Genomic DNA, 17,050 nt, shown 5'->3' with positions numbered 1-17,050 from the left:
TTATAGAATATCGAATATCAGGCCTAAAATGGTTATGCGATTAAAATGTGATTAATTAGATTAATTAATTACAAATCCTGTAATTAATTAGATAAATCTTTTTAATCGCCTGACAGCACTAATATATATATATATATATATATATATATATATATTCTTCTCATGCATATATATCTATCCACACCTGTCTCTATTTTCCTGCACATAGTCCTTCTACATATCTGTAGATACTATATCTATATCTGTACATATCCTACTCTTACTAGTTACGCTGCTGGCCAGTATATGACTTACTACTACTTTACACCTGTATCACTGCACATATTATACTACAACTCTGTACATGCATCTGATTAGCACCATTACTCAGTAGTACTAATTTGTACCCAGTTTAATCACCAGTATATTGTAGGCTAAAGTTATTTCCGTTGTACTGTACTTGTGCTGTATGATGACAATACATTTGAATCTAATCTAAATGGACTGCATTTATATAATCTAATCTAGTCTAAATGGACTGCATTTATATAATATAATATAATCTAGTCTAAATGGACTGCATTTATATAATCTAATCTAATCGGACTGCATTTATATAATCTAATCTAATCGGACTGCATTTATATAATATAATCTAATCGGACTGCATTTATATAATCTAATCTAATCCAGTCTAAGTGGACTGCATTTATATAATCTAATCTAATCTAATTGGACTGCATTTATATAATATAATCTAATCCAGTCTAAGTGGACTGCATTTATATAATCTAATCTAATTGGACTGCATTTATATAATCTAATCAAATCTAATTGGACTGCATTTATATAATCTAATCTAATCGGACTGCATTCATATAATCTAATCTAATCTAAATGGACTGCATTTATATAATCTAATCTAGTCTAAATGATTATACATCCCTTGGAGCTTTCTTTCTTTTATACATTTGCTGTGGCGTCAAAAGGGTTGAAGGTTGTCATGGGGATCGTTGTCATGACTACCTGTCTCAGGGCTCCCGGCAGGTCATTGGTCCAGTGCAGACTGGGGGGAGCAGAGACACAGAACGTTGACAATCAGATCAAAGTTACACTGGAACATGACATCAGATCAAAGTTACACTGGAACATGACATCAGATCAAAGTTACACTGGAACATGACATCAGATCAAAGTTACACTGGAACATGACATCAGATCAAAGTTACACTGGAACATGACATCAGATCAAAGTTACACTGGAACATGACATCAGATCAAAGTTACACTGGAACTTACACTGGAACATGACATCAGATCAAAGTTACACTGGAACATGAAATCAGATCAAAGTTACACTGGAACATGACATCAGATCAAAGTTACACTGGAACTTACACTGGAACATGAAATCAGATCAAAGTTACACTGGAACATGAAATCAGATCAAAGTTACACTGGAACATGAAATCAGATCAAAGTTACACTGGAACTTACACTGGAACATGAAATCAGATCAAAGTTACACTGGAACATGAAATCAGATCAAAGTTACACTGGAACATGAAATCAGATCAAAGTTACACTGGAACATGACATCAGATCAAAGTTACACTGGAACATGACATCAGATCAAAGTTACACTGGAACTTACACTGGAACATGAAATCAGATCAAAGTTACACTGGAACATGAAATCAGATCAAAGTTACACTGGAACATGAAATCAGATCAAAGTTACACTGGAACTTACACTGGAACATGAAATCAGATCAAAGTTACACTGGAACATGAAATCAGATCAAAGTTACACTGGAACATGAAATCAGATCAAAGTTACACTGGAACATGAAATCAGATCAAAGTTACACTGGAACTTACACTGGAACATGAAATCAGATCAAAGTTACACTGGAACTTACACTGGAACATGAAATCAGATCAAAGTTACACTGGAACATGACATCAGATCAAAGTTACACTGGAACATGACATCAGATCAAAGTTACACTGGAACATGAAATGCATGATGTTTACATCTAGTTTCAACTTTCAAGTTTGTTTATTATTTGTCACAACAAAATACAGAATACTTTATGGTGAAATGCTTGTTTCTGTATATGAGCCCCTGAGAGTGTGCTACATACAGTAAAAAGAAAGTAAGTTAAAAAACAAAAGTCATTAAGAAGTAAGTAAAAAGTAAGTAAAGTCAATATACATATAAACAATATACAATACAGAGTAACATGAGTAACAGTGAGGTACAATGCAGAGGTACAAATGAGGTATGAATGTGGTGCAAATCTCTTTAATAATAGATAAATATAAAGTGTGTTAAAGTGTCTAAAGTGAATACAGTGAGTGGTAAGGTGAGTGTTTGTTTAAAGTGGGTGTGTACATGTGGATGTGTGTGCAGTGTGTGTAGATGATGGGTTGTTGTTACATAGTGTCATTGTTCATTGAGCATCCTGATGGCCTGGGGATAGAAGCTCCTTCTGAGTCTCTCTGTACTGGCCATGAGACTCCGGTATCGCTTGCCTGACCGCAGCAGTTCAAAGAGGCCGTTGTTTGTCTACGGAACACGTCTTAAAGGAACACGCCGACATCATGGGGAAACGAGCTCACCGTCTTCTCCAGAGTCAGACGAGAAGATAATAGGGCTGTCCCCGACTAAGGATTTGGATGGTCGACTATGATTGGCCAAAATTTGCCGTTAGTCGACTATTGGTCGACTAAAAAAATAAATATATATATATATAATAGGCCTATATTTAAATTTTTATTTACATTTTTTTTATCATTCCATTTGGGCTGTGGGGGGTGCTTAATGTCTGAAGGAGTCGACTGAAGGCTTCTTGTCCTCTGCGAAAGCATGCAATTGGTCCACTGATGGATACATCTTGATATTTGTCTAGTCTAGTGTGTTCATTAGATGGGTGAAATCCTCTTTAAGTGCCTCTGTGCCTGTTTTCTCGTAGGCAGTTAGCCTCTGGTATGCGTGCCATTAGCGTTAGCCACGCGTCTAGGCCTCTCTTCTTTTGGAAAGAATGATAAAAAAAAAAAAAAAAAATTATATATATATATATATATATATTTTTTTGTATTCGACTAAGAGGTTGGCAGTCGACTACGGCTCCTTTCGACCGATTAGTCGACTAATCGACTAATAGGGGTCAGCCCTAGAAGATACCGATTTCCTCTCTGTGTGCGTTCAGTAGAAAGCTATCCGGCTGCCAAGCTAGCCTAGCTTAGCACAAATTAATGGAGGCGGATATGGACCAGCTATAGCCTAGCTGTTGGGCCAAAACACCTCTCCCGGAGTTTTAAGCTATAGGCTACAAATACCTCTTACAGTATGACGTTAATAGATTTATGACTACATGGAATAAAGTAATCACTGCATCCCTTTACATCACTCACCCAGGAAAGTGACTTTGTAGCAGTATAGTGGGCACTAGGGCAGCCTGGGACTGGGATAAAGTTATACGTTATACAGGGCCGACAGTGGCTCAGGAGGTAGAGCGGTGGTCTGGTAGTCGGAAGGTGCCCGGTTCGATTCCCGCTCCTCCCGGGAGGTGTGTCGAAGTGTCCTTGAGCAAGGCACTTAACCCCTACTTGATGAGCAGTTTGGCACCTTGCATGGTCGCTCATGTGCCTCCATTAATGAGTGAATGTGAGGAACAAGAATTGTAAAGAGCTTTGGTTAACTCTTTCAGTGCCACGCCTGGTTTTCCGTTTTACCGCTTGAATGCCACCATCGGCGCCAATGTTAACGTTAATATCGCCTAATCTATGTTTTAAATTATGGCTATGTGTCTAATCTGCCCATCGCATTATCAAAGACTATTTTCCAGTCAGTGCTGTGAAGACAGATTGTTTTTTTATCGCGTCGTTTCCATTTCAGAGCAGTTAGAAAAGCCCCCGTTTTGATATAAAAAACAGCTCATTCTGGAGCATTCTATGAAAATCGTCTTTTAGTGGAATATTCCACAACGTTGATATTCGTCGGCCTTTTTATGAATCGTTTTCAAATAAACGCTAGATGATCAATATTATACGTGCACGCAAGCACATTACGGCCGCGCACTGATAATCGCTCCGTTGATTACCTCACAGAGTTTTACAGTGAAACCGAAAGAAGACATTTCACAAAACAGCCTATATCTTCATCATACTTACTCCGATTATCCTAACACTGATAACATAGAGTCCTTACCTGACATCAGATGGTATCCAACTGGTATATTCCAATTCCTGATCACCATTCGAAAAAATCGATACGTGTATGGATCCAACGCGATACTGTAGATCGCCATGATCCGCGGGGCTCTGAGGCTCCAGAATGAACTCTGGTAACCCCGGCTGGATCAGTGAACTGGAAAATGTGGAGTACCGGATTTTTTCCCCCATTCATTTTCATTGAGTCCATTCCAAAATCACTTATGTCATCTGGGAGACGACAGGGGGCGCTTTTTTCCACAGTGATCGTCGGCGCCCCTCGGCTATACTCGGGTAGGCTCGGGTGATGCAATAATTTTTCAGATCGCAAAAAAAAAAAAAAAAAAATCTGAGAAATCTCGTGAGTGGCTAGCAACCACCTATAAAAAAACACGAGAAATCTCGTGAGTGGCACTGAAAGAGTTAAAAGCGCTATATAAATGCACCATTTACCATTTATACTATGCAGGGTTCCTGCTATTTAAGATTTTTTGTTTTTGATCAACTTTTTCTCCCATTTTAAATTTTTCTCCCATCCCAATTTCGTATCGTCCAATTCTCCCCTCCCCTGTCTCGAACGCTGTTAGGCCATGCCTCCCACAAGCCGGCTGCAATGTGGACGAAGCCTTACATCACGTGTCCCCTCCGGTACTCGAGGAAGCAGCACTCGCATCTTTTCACCTGCACAGCGCGATCTCTCAGCGTCGGGGGTCTGCGTTTGGAGGCACGCTGCCCCCGTCGCTTCCTGATTCTGCTGTGCAGGCGCACCAACCGACCTGTAGGAGTCGCTGTCCACAACGTCCGATCCCCACCCATCAGCTTCCCACCCCCTAATACTGCCAATTGTATTAGTATGAACGACCAGCCAAGCTGATAGCAATGCGGAGAGCTGGGCTCGAACCCAGCGTCTCTTGCATTGGTGGTGAGCGCCTTGCCCACTGCACCACCTAGCCGCCCCCGCAATTTAAGATTTTTTAAGAATTGTTCATTAATGCTACTTTCTTTTTTTGCTATGCTGCACATTTTCTTATCTTTATACTATTTTTATTGCTAGGCAGAGGAGGCCAGAACAAATAACCTCACTCCTCTACACTGTAACAGAACAGAAGGATGTGGCAATAAAAACGATTCAGTTTCTGAATAATCACACATTAAATCAAACGTTAATCATTTTTTTGATCCACTTTTTCTCCCATTTTCTATATTTTCTCCCATCCCAATTTCGTATCATCCAATTCAACCCTCCCCTGTCACGAACGCTGTTTCTTGCCTCCCACAAGCCGGCTGCAATGTGGACTAAGTCATACATAGCACAAGTCCCCTCCGGTACTTGAGGTAACAGCAGTCGCATCTTTTCACCTGCGCAGCTCGATCTCTCAGTGGCGAGGAGTAACGCGTGGGAGGCTCACGCTGCCCCCGACACTTCCTGATTATACTGCGCAGGCGCACCAACCGACCTGTAGGAGTCGCTGTCCACAACGCCCGATCACCACCCATCAGTTTCCCACCCCCTAATACGGCCAATGTGTATTAGTACGGACGACCAGCTAAACTGAAAGCAATGTGGAGCGCTGGGATCGAACAGGCGATCCCAGCGCCTCCGCATTCGTGGCGAGCGCCTTGCCCACTACGCCACGTAGCCGCCCCTAAATCAAACGTTAATCATATTGATATTCGTCCCGTTGGACTTGCCTTAGTGACGGAGGAAGTGTGACACAGTACCGAACTGAAACTGCACATTTCAATCAATTATTTCTCAAATATAAAACAATAAATATGGATGTTAAAGGAACATTATGGGAAATGCGGAAGATAGATACCAGTTTCCTCTCTGTGCGTTCAGTACAAAGATATCCGGCCGCACGCTAGCCTAACTTAGCACCAAATAATCAATGGAATCGGATACGGACCAGCTAGCCTAGCTGTTGGCCAAAAACAGACTCTTAACACTTTAACTGTTTAGGCGTCTTTCCCCGCCATGCTCAAGTTGCCGAGGACGCCGTAAATCGTCTTTGATATCAATATTTCAAAAATCTGTGATCGGAATCATATTTCCCCTCTGCAGCCTTGAGACACACTGCTGATCTCCTCTCAACCCTCTAGCGGTTCAAGAGCGCCATCTGGTGGCCGATCGGCAGATCGAAACCGGATGTCAACCTTTGAACCGGCAGGACTCACTCCATATGTGGTCCGGGCACTCGCTAATGTTAGAGAGACTCCGTCTTCACACAGTGAACATCGATCGGTGGAAATAACTCGAAAAAAACAACATGATTTGGACGTATATACTATTATACAACCTGGAAATAGATCTGGCATTTCAACATCCCATAATTGAAAACTGTCTACTCCACGCTGATCGCCCAACGGCCCGAGGAGACTGGGGTGAGTTTTAGTGTGTAGTATTACCGTGTTCGATATAAACTGCTATGATGAACATATGACCCACATTAGATGAATGGTATAACGTTGCCCACGGAATTATAAACGCCCCCTCGCCCATCCGGTCAACATCAGATGACGTGTAGTAACTTCCAGAACCACATCCAGTTGAAATTTATTATCTGGCACAGATCGCTATCAAACTGTATTTCATCATCAATATAATGCATTTGGGGCTATAAATCACGTTCTGGAGAAAGCTGCAGAAAGAGATGAAAACATACTTATACTTTAGACCATATTTTAGTATGAATATGTGAATGAAAAAGTGTAACGTTGCTACACCATGAACAATACATATAGGACATTGAATGGGCCATAATAATGGCAATCTAGCAATAGAATTTAAAAAGTTATAGCCCTGCAAAGAAGGGGAACTTCTCCATGTTAAATAGAGCTGGCAAGGGATGGTATATCATGAATTTAACCTTGGGCAGTTAAAGTGTTAATCTAGGCTAGTGGTCCGTATCCGCCTCCATTAATTTGTGCTAAGCTAGGCTAGCTTGCGGCCAAATAACTTTCTACCGAACTGAACGCACAGGGAGGAAACCGGTATCTCTCTCCTCGTCCGACTCTGGAGAAGACGGTGAGCTCCATTTCCATTCATGTTGCCGTGTTCCTTTAACCCTTTCACTGCCGCACTACCAAAGGGGTAACCCTTTCACTGCGACAAAACAGAGGGTTAACCCTTTCCCTGCGACAAAACAGAGGGTTAACCCTTTCACTGCCACACGACAAAGGGTTAAGTGTGAGTCACCTCAGGCTGCTGACCACCAGGTCGAAGGTGTTCTCTTTGAAGGGCAGGAACTCCTCGTCAGCCAGAACACAGTGACTGGGCATCTCGCCGTCTCTCCTCTGCTTCTACAGATCATAATATTAATATTAATAATAATAATCATAATAATAATAATAATAATAATAATAATAATAATAATAATAATAATAATAATAATAATAATAATAATAATAATAATAAAAATAAAAATAATAATAATAATAAAAATAATAATAATAATAATAATAATAATAATAATAATAATAATAAACGTTATTTGTAGGGGTGTAACGATGCAACCTCACAACGATTCGATTACGATTATTCAGGCAACGATTCAATGCATCATGAAATCTCTTCATTTGACCACGATTCGATTCGATTCGATTCGATACATTTTCTATTCATTTTCTATTAGTTTTCTATCAGTTAATTCTCCAAAAAAAATTGAATACACAAATGTGGCTGGGGGAAATGATTCACTCAGCATGAATGGTCAATAAAAACAAAACCAAAAAAAAGAAAAACCATTAAAAAAAAAATATATATATATGTAAGGGATAATGTATAGCTACGAGGTCATTGTCGCAAAATAATTGACCGACAGAGTTTAAAATACCGAGGCGCCTAAACGTAGTGAAGGTCAAATATTTTGCAACAATGACCGAGTATAGGCTATACATTATCCCGCTTATGGCTAACTTACTAACAATATACCTAATTAATTTTACACCATCGACAAGACGAGATCAAATGCAGACGCAGTTGTTCTGTGGCTCTGTCAGCCCAAATAAAGTTATTATTATTATCGCCGGTGTGTGTCTGATTGCACTGATGCAGTGTGTGTCAGTGGGCTTGATTGCTCCAGCTGCGAACAGCGGTCATTATTGCTCGGCAGCGGTCCGTTATCGAGTAATAACGGACCGCTGCTAGGGGCAACCGAGAGCTATCATCAAGCATTTCTGCGAATGTTAAAACGCCATGTAATAAATATATATATATATATTTTCTATTAATTTTTCGATTAATTTAGATTATAATCGATTCTAACACATTCGAATCGATGCATTTCGATGAATCGATGCATCGTTACACCCCTAGTTAATTGTATAGCACCTTTCATACAAGAATTGCAGCTCAAAGTGCTTCACAGCGGTACAAAAAAGACAGGCATAAAATGAGCACAAAATTGGCAGATCAAGAGCAATGCATAAAGTGCAGCGATAAATTAAGTATAAAACGAGCATCAAAATAGAACATTAAATCACATAGTTCTTCACATTAGGATCCAACATCCCGATAGGCCTCTTTGTTTTACGGTTTGATCAAAGATGACAGAGTGACTCCATAGTATCGGCTGAATGTCATCGTAGTAAAGTAGTATAGACATATTAGCATAGGAGGTAGTAGTATAGACATTAGGGATGGGTACCTTTCACATTTGAACCGATACCGGTACCTGTGAATCGATACCGGTACCCAACGGTACCTTTTTTCGGTACTTTAGTCTCAAGAAATTTTATTTACCTACCTCAGTCGTAAAAAAAAAATCCAAACTTCAAATAACTACAATTTCGACAGTTTTCGGCTTGTCATTGCTCCGACTGCTTTGTTGTTGAATCAAGTCAAATCCTAGGTAAGCATATATTGTGCGTGTGAACGTTGACATGAAAAGAAAAAAGTAAAAAAAAAAAAAAAAAAAAGTAAAAAAAAAAAAAATATTAATAAAATAATATTTTTTTTATTTAAAAAAAAAAAAAAATCGGTTTCTCACTTGATTCGATACTCGGTAGTACCGACGTGTTTCGGTTCGGTACCTCAAAAGTACCGAATTCGGTACCCATCCCTAATAGACATATTAGCATAGGAGGTAGTAGTATAGACATATTAGCATAGTAGTATAGCGCTGCTGTCGGGACAAAACCTCATAACTCCATTTTTTTATTTATTTTTTTATTATATAAATCAACTCCGTAGATCATCCTCCATATGTGTGTGTGGGTTTTACAAAGTTTAAACAATGGGAAAGCATTCAACCGATCATCTGTCTAAACCTCCTAACTCTATTCACCCTCAAATCTGTGTTAGTTTTTTTCATCTGCTGAAAAGTTGGGTTTTTGGAGTTATGAGGTTTTGTCCCGACAGCAGCCATATTAGCATAGGAGGTAGTAGTATAGACATATTAGCATAGGAGGTAGTAGTATATTAGCATAGTAGGTAGTAGTATAGACATATTAGCATAGGAGGTAGTAGTATAGACATATTAGCATAGTAGGTAGTAGTATAGACATATTAGCATAGTAGGTAGTAGTATAGACATATTATCATAGTAGGTAGTAGTATAGACATATTAGCATAGTAGGTAGTAGTATAGACATATTATCATAGTAGATAGTAGTATAGACATATTAGCATAGTAGGTAGTAGTATACACATATTATCATAGTAGGTAGTAGTATAGACATATTATCATAGTAGGTAGTAGTATAGACATATTAGCATAGTAGGTAGTAGTATAGACATATTAGCATAGTAGGTAGTAGTATAGACATATTAGCATAGTAGGTAGTAGTATAGACATATTAGCATAGGAGGTAGTAGTATAGACATATTAGCATAGTAGGATGTAGATTAGTATAGACATAGTAGATTACTTAGTAGCAAAGTGCATAATAGTAAAAGACAAATAAAATAAATAACATCAGTTACAGGTTCCATATTCCTGTAATGTGTCATGTGAGCTACACAAGGCCCGGGATTGGCGGGCCTAATCCGATGAGAGATGTTGAGTTTTTGGACAACTGGCACTAGCTTTTTGTGTTTCTGACCCGAAGATCGCACAAAAAAAAAACAAGTTTTTATTGAGACTTGTCCAGCAATCTCACAGTCGGTAATGACCGTATGGGGATTCAGTTCACCGATGGTCTATGGAGCACCTGAGGCAACCATGACCAGTTCTTCAACCATAACCACCATGACCAGTTCTTCAACCATAACCACCATGACCAGTTCTTCAACCATAACCACCATGACCAGTTCTTCAACCATAACCACCATGACCAGTTCTTCAACCATAACCACCATGACCAGTTCTTCAACCATAACCACCATCTGACCGGTTCTTCAACCATAACCATCTGACCAGTTCTTCAACAAGCCCGCTCACTCACCAAGGTGTTCTCCGAGATGTCCGTTAGAAAGAAGCGTTCCACCACATCCTGAAAGAAGACAAACCAATCAGTAGATCATGTCCGAAATTTGGTGAATCCAGAACACTCCACAAGTAGCCCGTTCCATGAAGGGGCACTTCACCAAAAAACTAAATAATACAGATTTATTTTGCACATAATCTGGTGACCAGTGATGCCAGTAACTAGTTACTAAGTAACTAGTTACTCTAATCAGATTACTTTTTTCAGTAAATAGTAATCTAACTCGTTACTTTTTACAAGCCAGTAATCTGATTACAGTTACTTTTCCAAGTGGCTGTGAGTTACTATTTAGTTACTATCTCATAATGCTGATGATAAGAGAGCCAGGGGTACAGTCAGCTAGACCGGAGATGGGACGTGCGCTCACGCACGCACACAGCCACACACACATGAGAATAACAAACTATAATACCATGTTTTATATTACACAACGGTTTTAGAATTTTATTTTTAATTAAAATTATATTATATACATTTTCTATTTTATTTCGTTTGGGAACCACTGTGCCTGAGCAGTGGACAGCTGTGACTAGGGCTGCAACTAATGACTATTTTGGTAGTCGACTAATCTGTCGATAATTTTTTCGATTAGTCGACTAATCGAAAAACAATTATATTTAAAAAAAAAATATATATATATATATATATATATTTTTATTTTTTTTATACTAGCTATCTTTGTGAAAGTGGCTTCTCAGCTCTGGTCCAGCTGAAGACAGAGCAGAGGAACAGATTGGACATTGAGCATGACCTCAGAGTTGCTTTGAGACTCTTGTCAGGACCAAACAACATCCCCAGTTATCCCATTAGTTCCCCCAAACTTACTGTCGGTCTGTTATGTTAAGCTAAGAAGTCTTCAGCTGGACCAGAGCTGAGAAGCCACTTTCACAAAGATAGGTAGTGCAAAAAAAAATAAAAAATGTTAATGACTAATCGACGCAACAATATCTCGTCTTTTTTTTTTCGACTAATCGTTGCAGCCCTAGCTGTGACCTGTCTGAGCAGCCAATCGTGATTTATGACATTATGCACTTTCAATAAAGCATTATTAAAAAAAATAAACTGTTGTCATTCTTATGTCGTGGCAGCAGCAGGGGGGACGACGACGACGACTTCGTAACCTAGTTACTTTCAAAGTAACTAAGTTACTTTGATAATCAAGTAATCAGTAAAGTAACTACTGTAGATTACTTTTTAAAGGAGTAATCAGTAATCAGATTATTTTTACAAGTAATCTGTAGCATCACTGCTGGTGACCATATGTAAACTAATTGACTCTCAACAACTGTCAAACTAAATGAATGTGTGGAAAACTGTTGAGAGATTTTAGACGTATGTTGAGATTATGTGCAAAATAAATCTGTATTGTTTTTTTTTGTTTTTTTTAAACTGTACCTTGCTCAAATGTTGTGCAATGTGGCCTTTCCCACAGCCTATATCCAAAGCCAAGGGAAATGTCCTGTTGAAATAGCAAAATAGGGTGAGATTACATCATAGAGAAACAAATCTCTGCATTAGCTGTGTACAGAGCAGTGGTTGTGTTTGCGTCGCAGTGTAGCAGTAGGGGTGGGAATCACCAGAGGCCTCACGATACGATACTATCACGATACTTGAGTCACGATACGATAGTGTTGCGATACTAAATATATTGCGATGTGCTGAGTATTGCGATATTAATTTGCGATATATTGCGATTTATTACCTTTTTTAAACTGCAAAGTAAAACTTTGTCAACATGTTTTATCTAATAAAATAAAGTTCAGTCTGTTCATCTCACTTCAATCATTTTTATTGCAGAACATGGTATTTTCTCAAGCAGACAGATGTAAACACTGTGTTGCATGTACCTGACAAACTGAACTGTTTGTATTACAGTCATATTCCAACTTAACTGAATGCACATGTGTGGACTACTTGACGTACAGAACTTGTAAGTCGCTTTGGATAAAAGCGTCAGCTAAATGACTAAATGTAAATGTATTACAGGTATTGAAATGAAAAATGCAACTTCCTTATACAAAAAAAATATATATACAAAAAAATAAAAAGATTTTTTTATTTATTTTTTATAAATAATTAAATATCGATACTTGGCGTCCCTGTATCGATACAGTATCGCCACGCAAAGTATCGCGATACTACTACGTATCGATATTTCCCCCCACCCCTAAGCAGTTGTCTAGGGCTGGGCGTATTTGCTTCACAGAGTAGCAGCAGTCTAGGGCTGGGCTGCTTCACTGAGGGCGCTTTCACACCGGCAGGGCTCCGGTTCAAGCTCCGGCTCTGTCCTGGAGCCTCTGAACATTGCCGCTTTCTGGCGAACCAGCCCACGTTTACAACAGATCCAACGTTCCACAGTACTGGAGTGTGAGGGGCTGTAACACTAAAGATGGCGGCGACGACAAAGAATGGCTGCAAAATAAACATACATTTGTTGTTTAAATAATAATCATTTAAAAAAAATCTATTTTTTTTAATACTAATAAAAATATAGATAATTAATTATCGATATCGAACGATATGAAACATGTTATTATCGTGATGTAATTTTTGGCCATATCACCCAGCCCTAGTGTGTACTGTAGTCTCTTATGTAGTCATATGTATGTAAGTAGGCTACTGATCTTGATTTGGTGTCACTGATTGGGGTGAGAGGGTGTGACCTCCGACCCCCAGGTCACCACTACTTCTCTGGGAGCCGAGGGGAAGCTCGATGAACGATCCTAGTTCTCTCATCATTCTTCGACGTACCTCGCTATATCGTACACCCTGTCTGCCACTCTGCTGCCCACCTGAAATGAAGAAGAACGGGTCATGTTAGGACACTCTGTGTCTTTCGTTAGGAAGACGTGAACAGATCGTGTTAGGACACGGTAGGGCTGGGCGATTAATCGGGAAAAAAATTTGCGATCTCGATTCATAGACCTATGCAATCTCATTTCTAAATTCTGACGATTTATAATTAAAAAAAACATTTTTACTTTACTTTTAAGTTTAAGTCAAGCACTTTCATATACGTTATGTTTAAGTTTAAGTCAAGCACTTTCATATATGTTATGTTGTCTGTTAACAATTATGTGTATTGAGCCGTACTGTATTTGTATTTTGTACCCATTCTGCAATCTGCAAAGTTTTCAATCAATCAATCAATCAAAGTCTAGTTTAGTTTGATTGATTGATTGAAAGATTGCAGAATGGGTACAGTACAGTACAGCTCAATACACACAATTGTTAAGAGGATGCAGACCAGAGAAAGACTTTTGTCTTGTTTACATCAGGGTCCCCCATTTTCAATTCATAACATGATCATTAGTACTGAACTATAGACTTATATCTACAGTATTACTATACTAATGTACTAATGATCTAAGTATATAGTTCAGTAATGATCTAAGTATATAGTTCAGTACTAATGATCTACTAAGTCAATAGTTCATCAGGGTCCCCCCATTTTCAATTCATAATGACTTAGATCATTAGTACTGGTACGACTTATATATCTAGTATTATTACTAAACTAGACCTGGATCAGTAGTACTGGGTACGACTCATATCTTGTAGTTGGCCATTCATATAATATAACATCATCAACAACAACATAGATCTGACCTCTTCTCTCAGGTAGTCGTACTGCTCGGTGTCCGGCAGCGACGCCGCCCATCTCTTCTGTCTCCTCTTCATGGACCGGTCGAACACATTCATAGCACCCCTGCTGCTGCTGCTGCCCCCCGACATCTGACGTCTCTGACACTCTGTCCACCACCGTGAAGAAGAAGAACACTGATATTTGGAGGAGGACAACAACCACCACTGGCTCCCGGGGTCGCAACCTGAATGGATAGTGGTGGTGACATTTCTACTAGGAGCAAGGAGCGAGTGTTGTTGTTGAGGAATGAAGCTCACTTTGCAGCATGGTGGCGCCTTCTTCAGGGGGAGTCTTCTGCAGACACAGCCTCCTCCGTGCACCAAGCGACTACCCACCACTACTGCACTGTGCATCATGTTGTTGTTGTTGTTGTTGTTGTTAACCAGCTTCTTCTTCTTGTGAAGCTCCGAAATGTGGCAACAACAGAAGTTACACAAACGAGAAATGCAAGAAGACACACTACTACTACTAGCTTGCTGGTTCCTGTCAGCCACATTGAATGACCTCAAGTTTAAAATGTCGCGTTCGGCGGTCCTAGGCAACTCGTAAAGTCGGACATTTCCCAGTTGATCACAAGGTTTGATTGATTGATTGATTGATTGGTTGATTGATTGATTGATTGATTGATTGAAAACTTTATTAACAGATTGCAGAATGGGTACAGTACAGTACGGCTCAATTGTTAAGGGGATGCAGACCAGAGAAAGACTTTCGTCTTGTTTACATCAGGGTCCCCCATTTTCAATTCATCATAACATATATGACATACACGACATACAGATAGACAGTACTGCTACATCCAGACATTTATGACATACCAGATTTGCAAATACAGTACTGTTTGTGATACCAAAAGAGTCCAGAAAAGAGAGTGGAAGATGCACTCTTAACCATATGGTAAATACCAGTGCTAAACTCGGGCAGGTTCTATTCTATTCTATTCTATTCTATTCTATTCTATTCTATTCTATTATAGTATAGTATATTATATTATGTTCGATTTGATTAAATTCAAATGTATCGTCATCATGCAGCAGTAAGTACAGTACAACGCAAATAAATTTGGCATGCAACCAGAGTGCAAATGTAACAGTAAAGTGCAACAGTAATATACAATGTACAGGTGATTAAACTGGATATAAAATATACAAAGAGCACTACTGAGTAACAGTGCTAATCAGATGTATGTGTAACGGGTGTAAAACTCACTCCCCAGAGGCATACAAACTGAGCGCTTAGTAGGGAATTCCTTTCTTGGCGCAGCGGTTTGTTATGTCGCCCGCAGTGCGGACGCCTGGGGCTTGACTCCCACTCAAGGCATGGTCGAATTCGTGGCAGGGGCGAGTTGCCTCTGTTACATATGTACAGAGTTGAGTAATATGAGTATTAATTAATTATTATTATATTATATATTATTAATTAATATGTACAGTGATACAGATATAAAGTCATACTGGCCAGCAGCGTAACTAGTAAGAGTAGGTAAGGGATATGTACAGATATATAGATATAGTATCCACACATGTGTAAAAAGGATTATATGCAGACCTGTAGAGACAGATGTGGATAAATATAAAAACTCAGATTCCATGAGAGACCCGAGTTTACGCGCGCTGTGAGGTGTCACTGAACCTTCACCTTTTGTGGTGCAAATATGAGTTTATATTATGAACCCAGACAGATGATGAGACATCATCGGAAATATGATGTCGACATGATGGGATTGCTAAAAAAAATTATCTAATTGAATAATCTGTCTGAATTTGTTGCCTTGCACCTGATTGGTGCTGCTGACTTTACGACCTAACTAGCGCGCCCGAACGCCATCGTACTATGAATTGAAAATGGGGGACCCTGATGTAAACAAGACATTGATTGATTGATTGATTGATTGATTGATTGATTGATTGATTGAAAATGTTATTAACAGATTGCAGAATGGGTACAATACAGTACAGCTCAATACACACAATTGTTAAAGGAATGCAGACCAGAGAAATACTTTCATCTTGTTTACATCAGGGTCCCCCATTTTCAATTCATCAGGACATAATATATGACATACATGACATACAGATAGACAGTACTGCGCACATCTATACATTTATGACATACCAGATTTACAAATACAGTACTGTTTGTGATACAAAAAGAGTCCAGAAAAGAGAGTATATACATTTGACGTAGAAACTGTACATTGGAGGAGGTTGGGTGGGGTTGGGTAGGAGGGGTTGTGGGGGGGGGGTGAAACACTGTACAACTGTACAAGCAAAACTGTACATTGGAATATTAACAAAACCATACTAGGTAATTTACTGTACATTGGAGGGGGTTGGGTTAGGACATTTACAGGGGCCAGTTTCTGATCTGCATCCCCTTAACAATTGTGTGTATTGAGCCGCACTGTATTGTACCCATTCTGCAATCTGTTAAATAAAGTTTTCATTCATTCATTCATTCATTCATCGCCAAATGATAAATGTCCGATTTGACGAGGACCGACCGAATGCCCCAAAAGACGACGGGAAAACGTGGGGGTGGATTTTGCCAGTGCACGTGAGAAAATGTGGAACTACTAGGTTGAAAAAATGTGGTTGTTTTTATTATTATAAATGTATAATAATGTATATTTATTGTTGAGCGAGAAGGTGTGTGTAACGGCAAAAAAATAAAAAATAAGTTAACACGTATTTCCAACCATAAGAAAATCAAATGATTGTGAATACTGCTTCCGCGTTTTGATTTGTGCCACTTCGCTTCCACTACTATGGGGGGAAA

The 17,050-nt window shown here is 39.1% G+C and overlaps 2 protein-coding genes across 2 annotated transcripts in view; both read right to left on the bottom strand.

Moving 5' to 3' along the window:
- Nucleotides 1-14,752, bottom strand: part of ndufaf5 (NADH:ubiquinone oxidoreductase complex assembly factor 5) — a 29,412-nt gene extending 14,660 nt beyond the window's left edge. Inside the window, exons 1-6 of the mRNA XM_084318000.1 lie at nucleotides 14,236-14,752; nucleotides 13,378-13,418; nucleotides 12,022-12,085; nucleotides 10,585-10,632; nucleotides 7,397-7,500; nucleotides 1,006-1,045 (exon numbers count right to left, since the gene is read on the bottom strand). Of these exons, the coding sequence (XP_084174126.1) occupies nucleotides 1,006-1,045; nucleotides 7,397-7,500; nucleotides 10,585-10,632; nucleotides 12,022-12,085; nucleotides 13,378-13,418; nucleotides 14,236-14,628 (690 nt within the window). The 5' untranslated portion in view covers nucleotides 14,629-14,752. The remainder of the gene's footprint in view (nucleotides 1-1,005; nucleotides 1,046-7,396; nucleotides 7,501-10,584; nucleotides 10,633-12,021; nucleotides 12,086-13,377; nucleotides 13,419-14,235) is intronic.
- Nucleotides 1-17,050, bottom strand: part of LOC311232594 (tripartite motif-containing protein 14-like) — a gene marked incomplete at both ends in the record, with an annotated part of 407,443 nt that overhangs the window by 287,056 nt on the left and 103,337 nt on the right. The gene's annotated exons all lie outside the window — the stretch shown is intronic.

Source organism: Notolepis coatsorum, assembly GCF_963971535.1.
Source record: "Notolepis coatsorum genome assembly, chromosome: 7".
Classification (NCBI taxonomy): domain Eukaryota; kingdom Metazoa; phylum Chordata; class Actinopteri; order Aulopiformes; family Paralepididae; genus Notolepis; species Notolepis coatsorum.
Note: the sequence above shows the minus strand (reverse complement) of the source record. Positions and strands in the feature narration are given on the sequence as shown.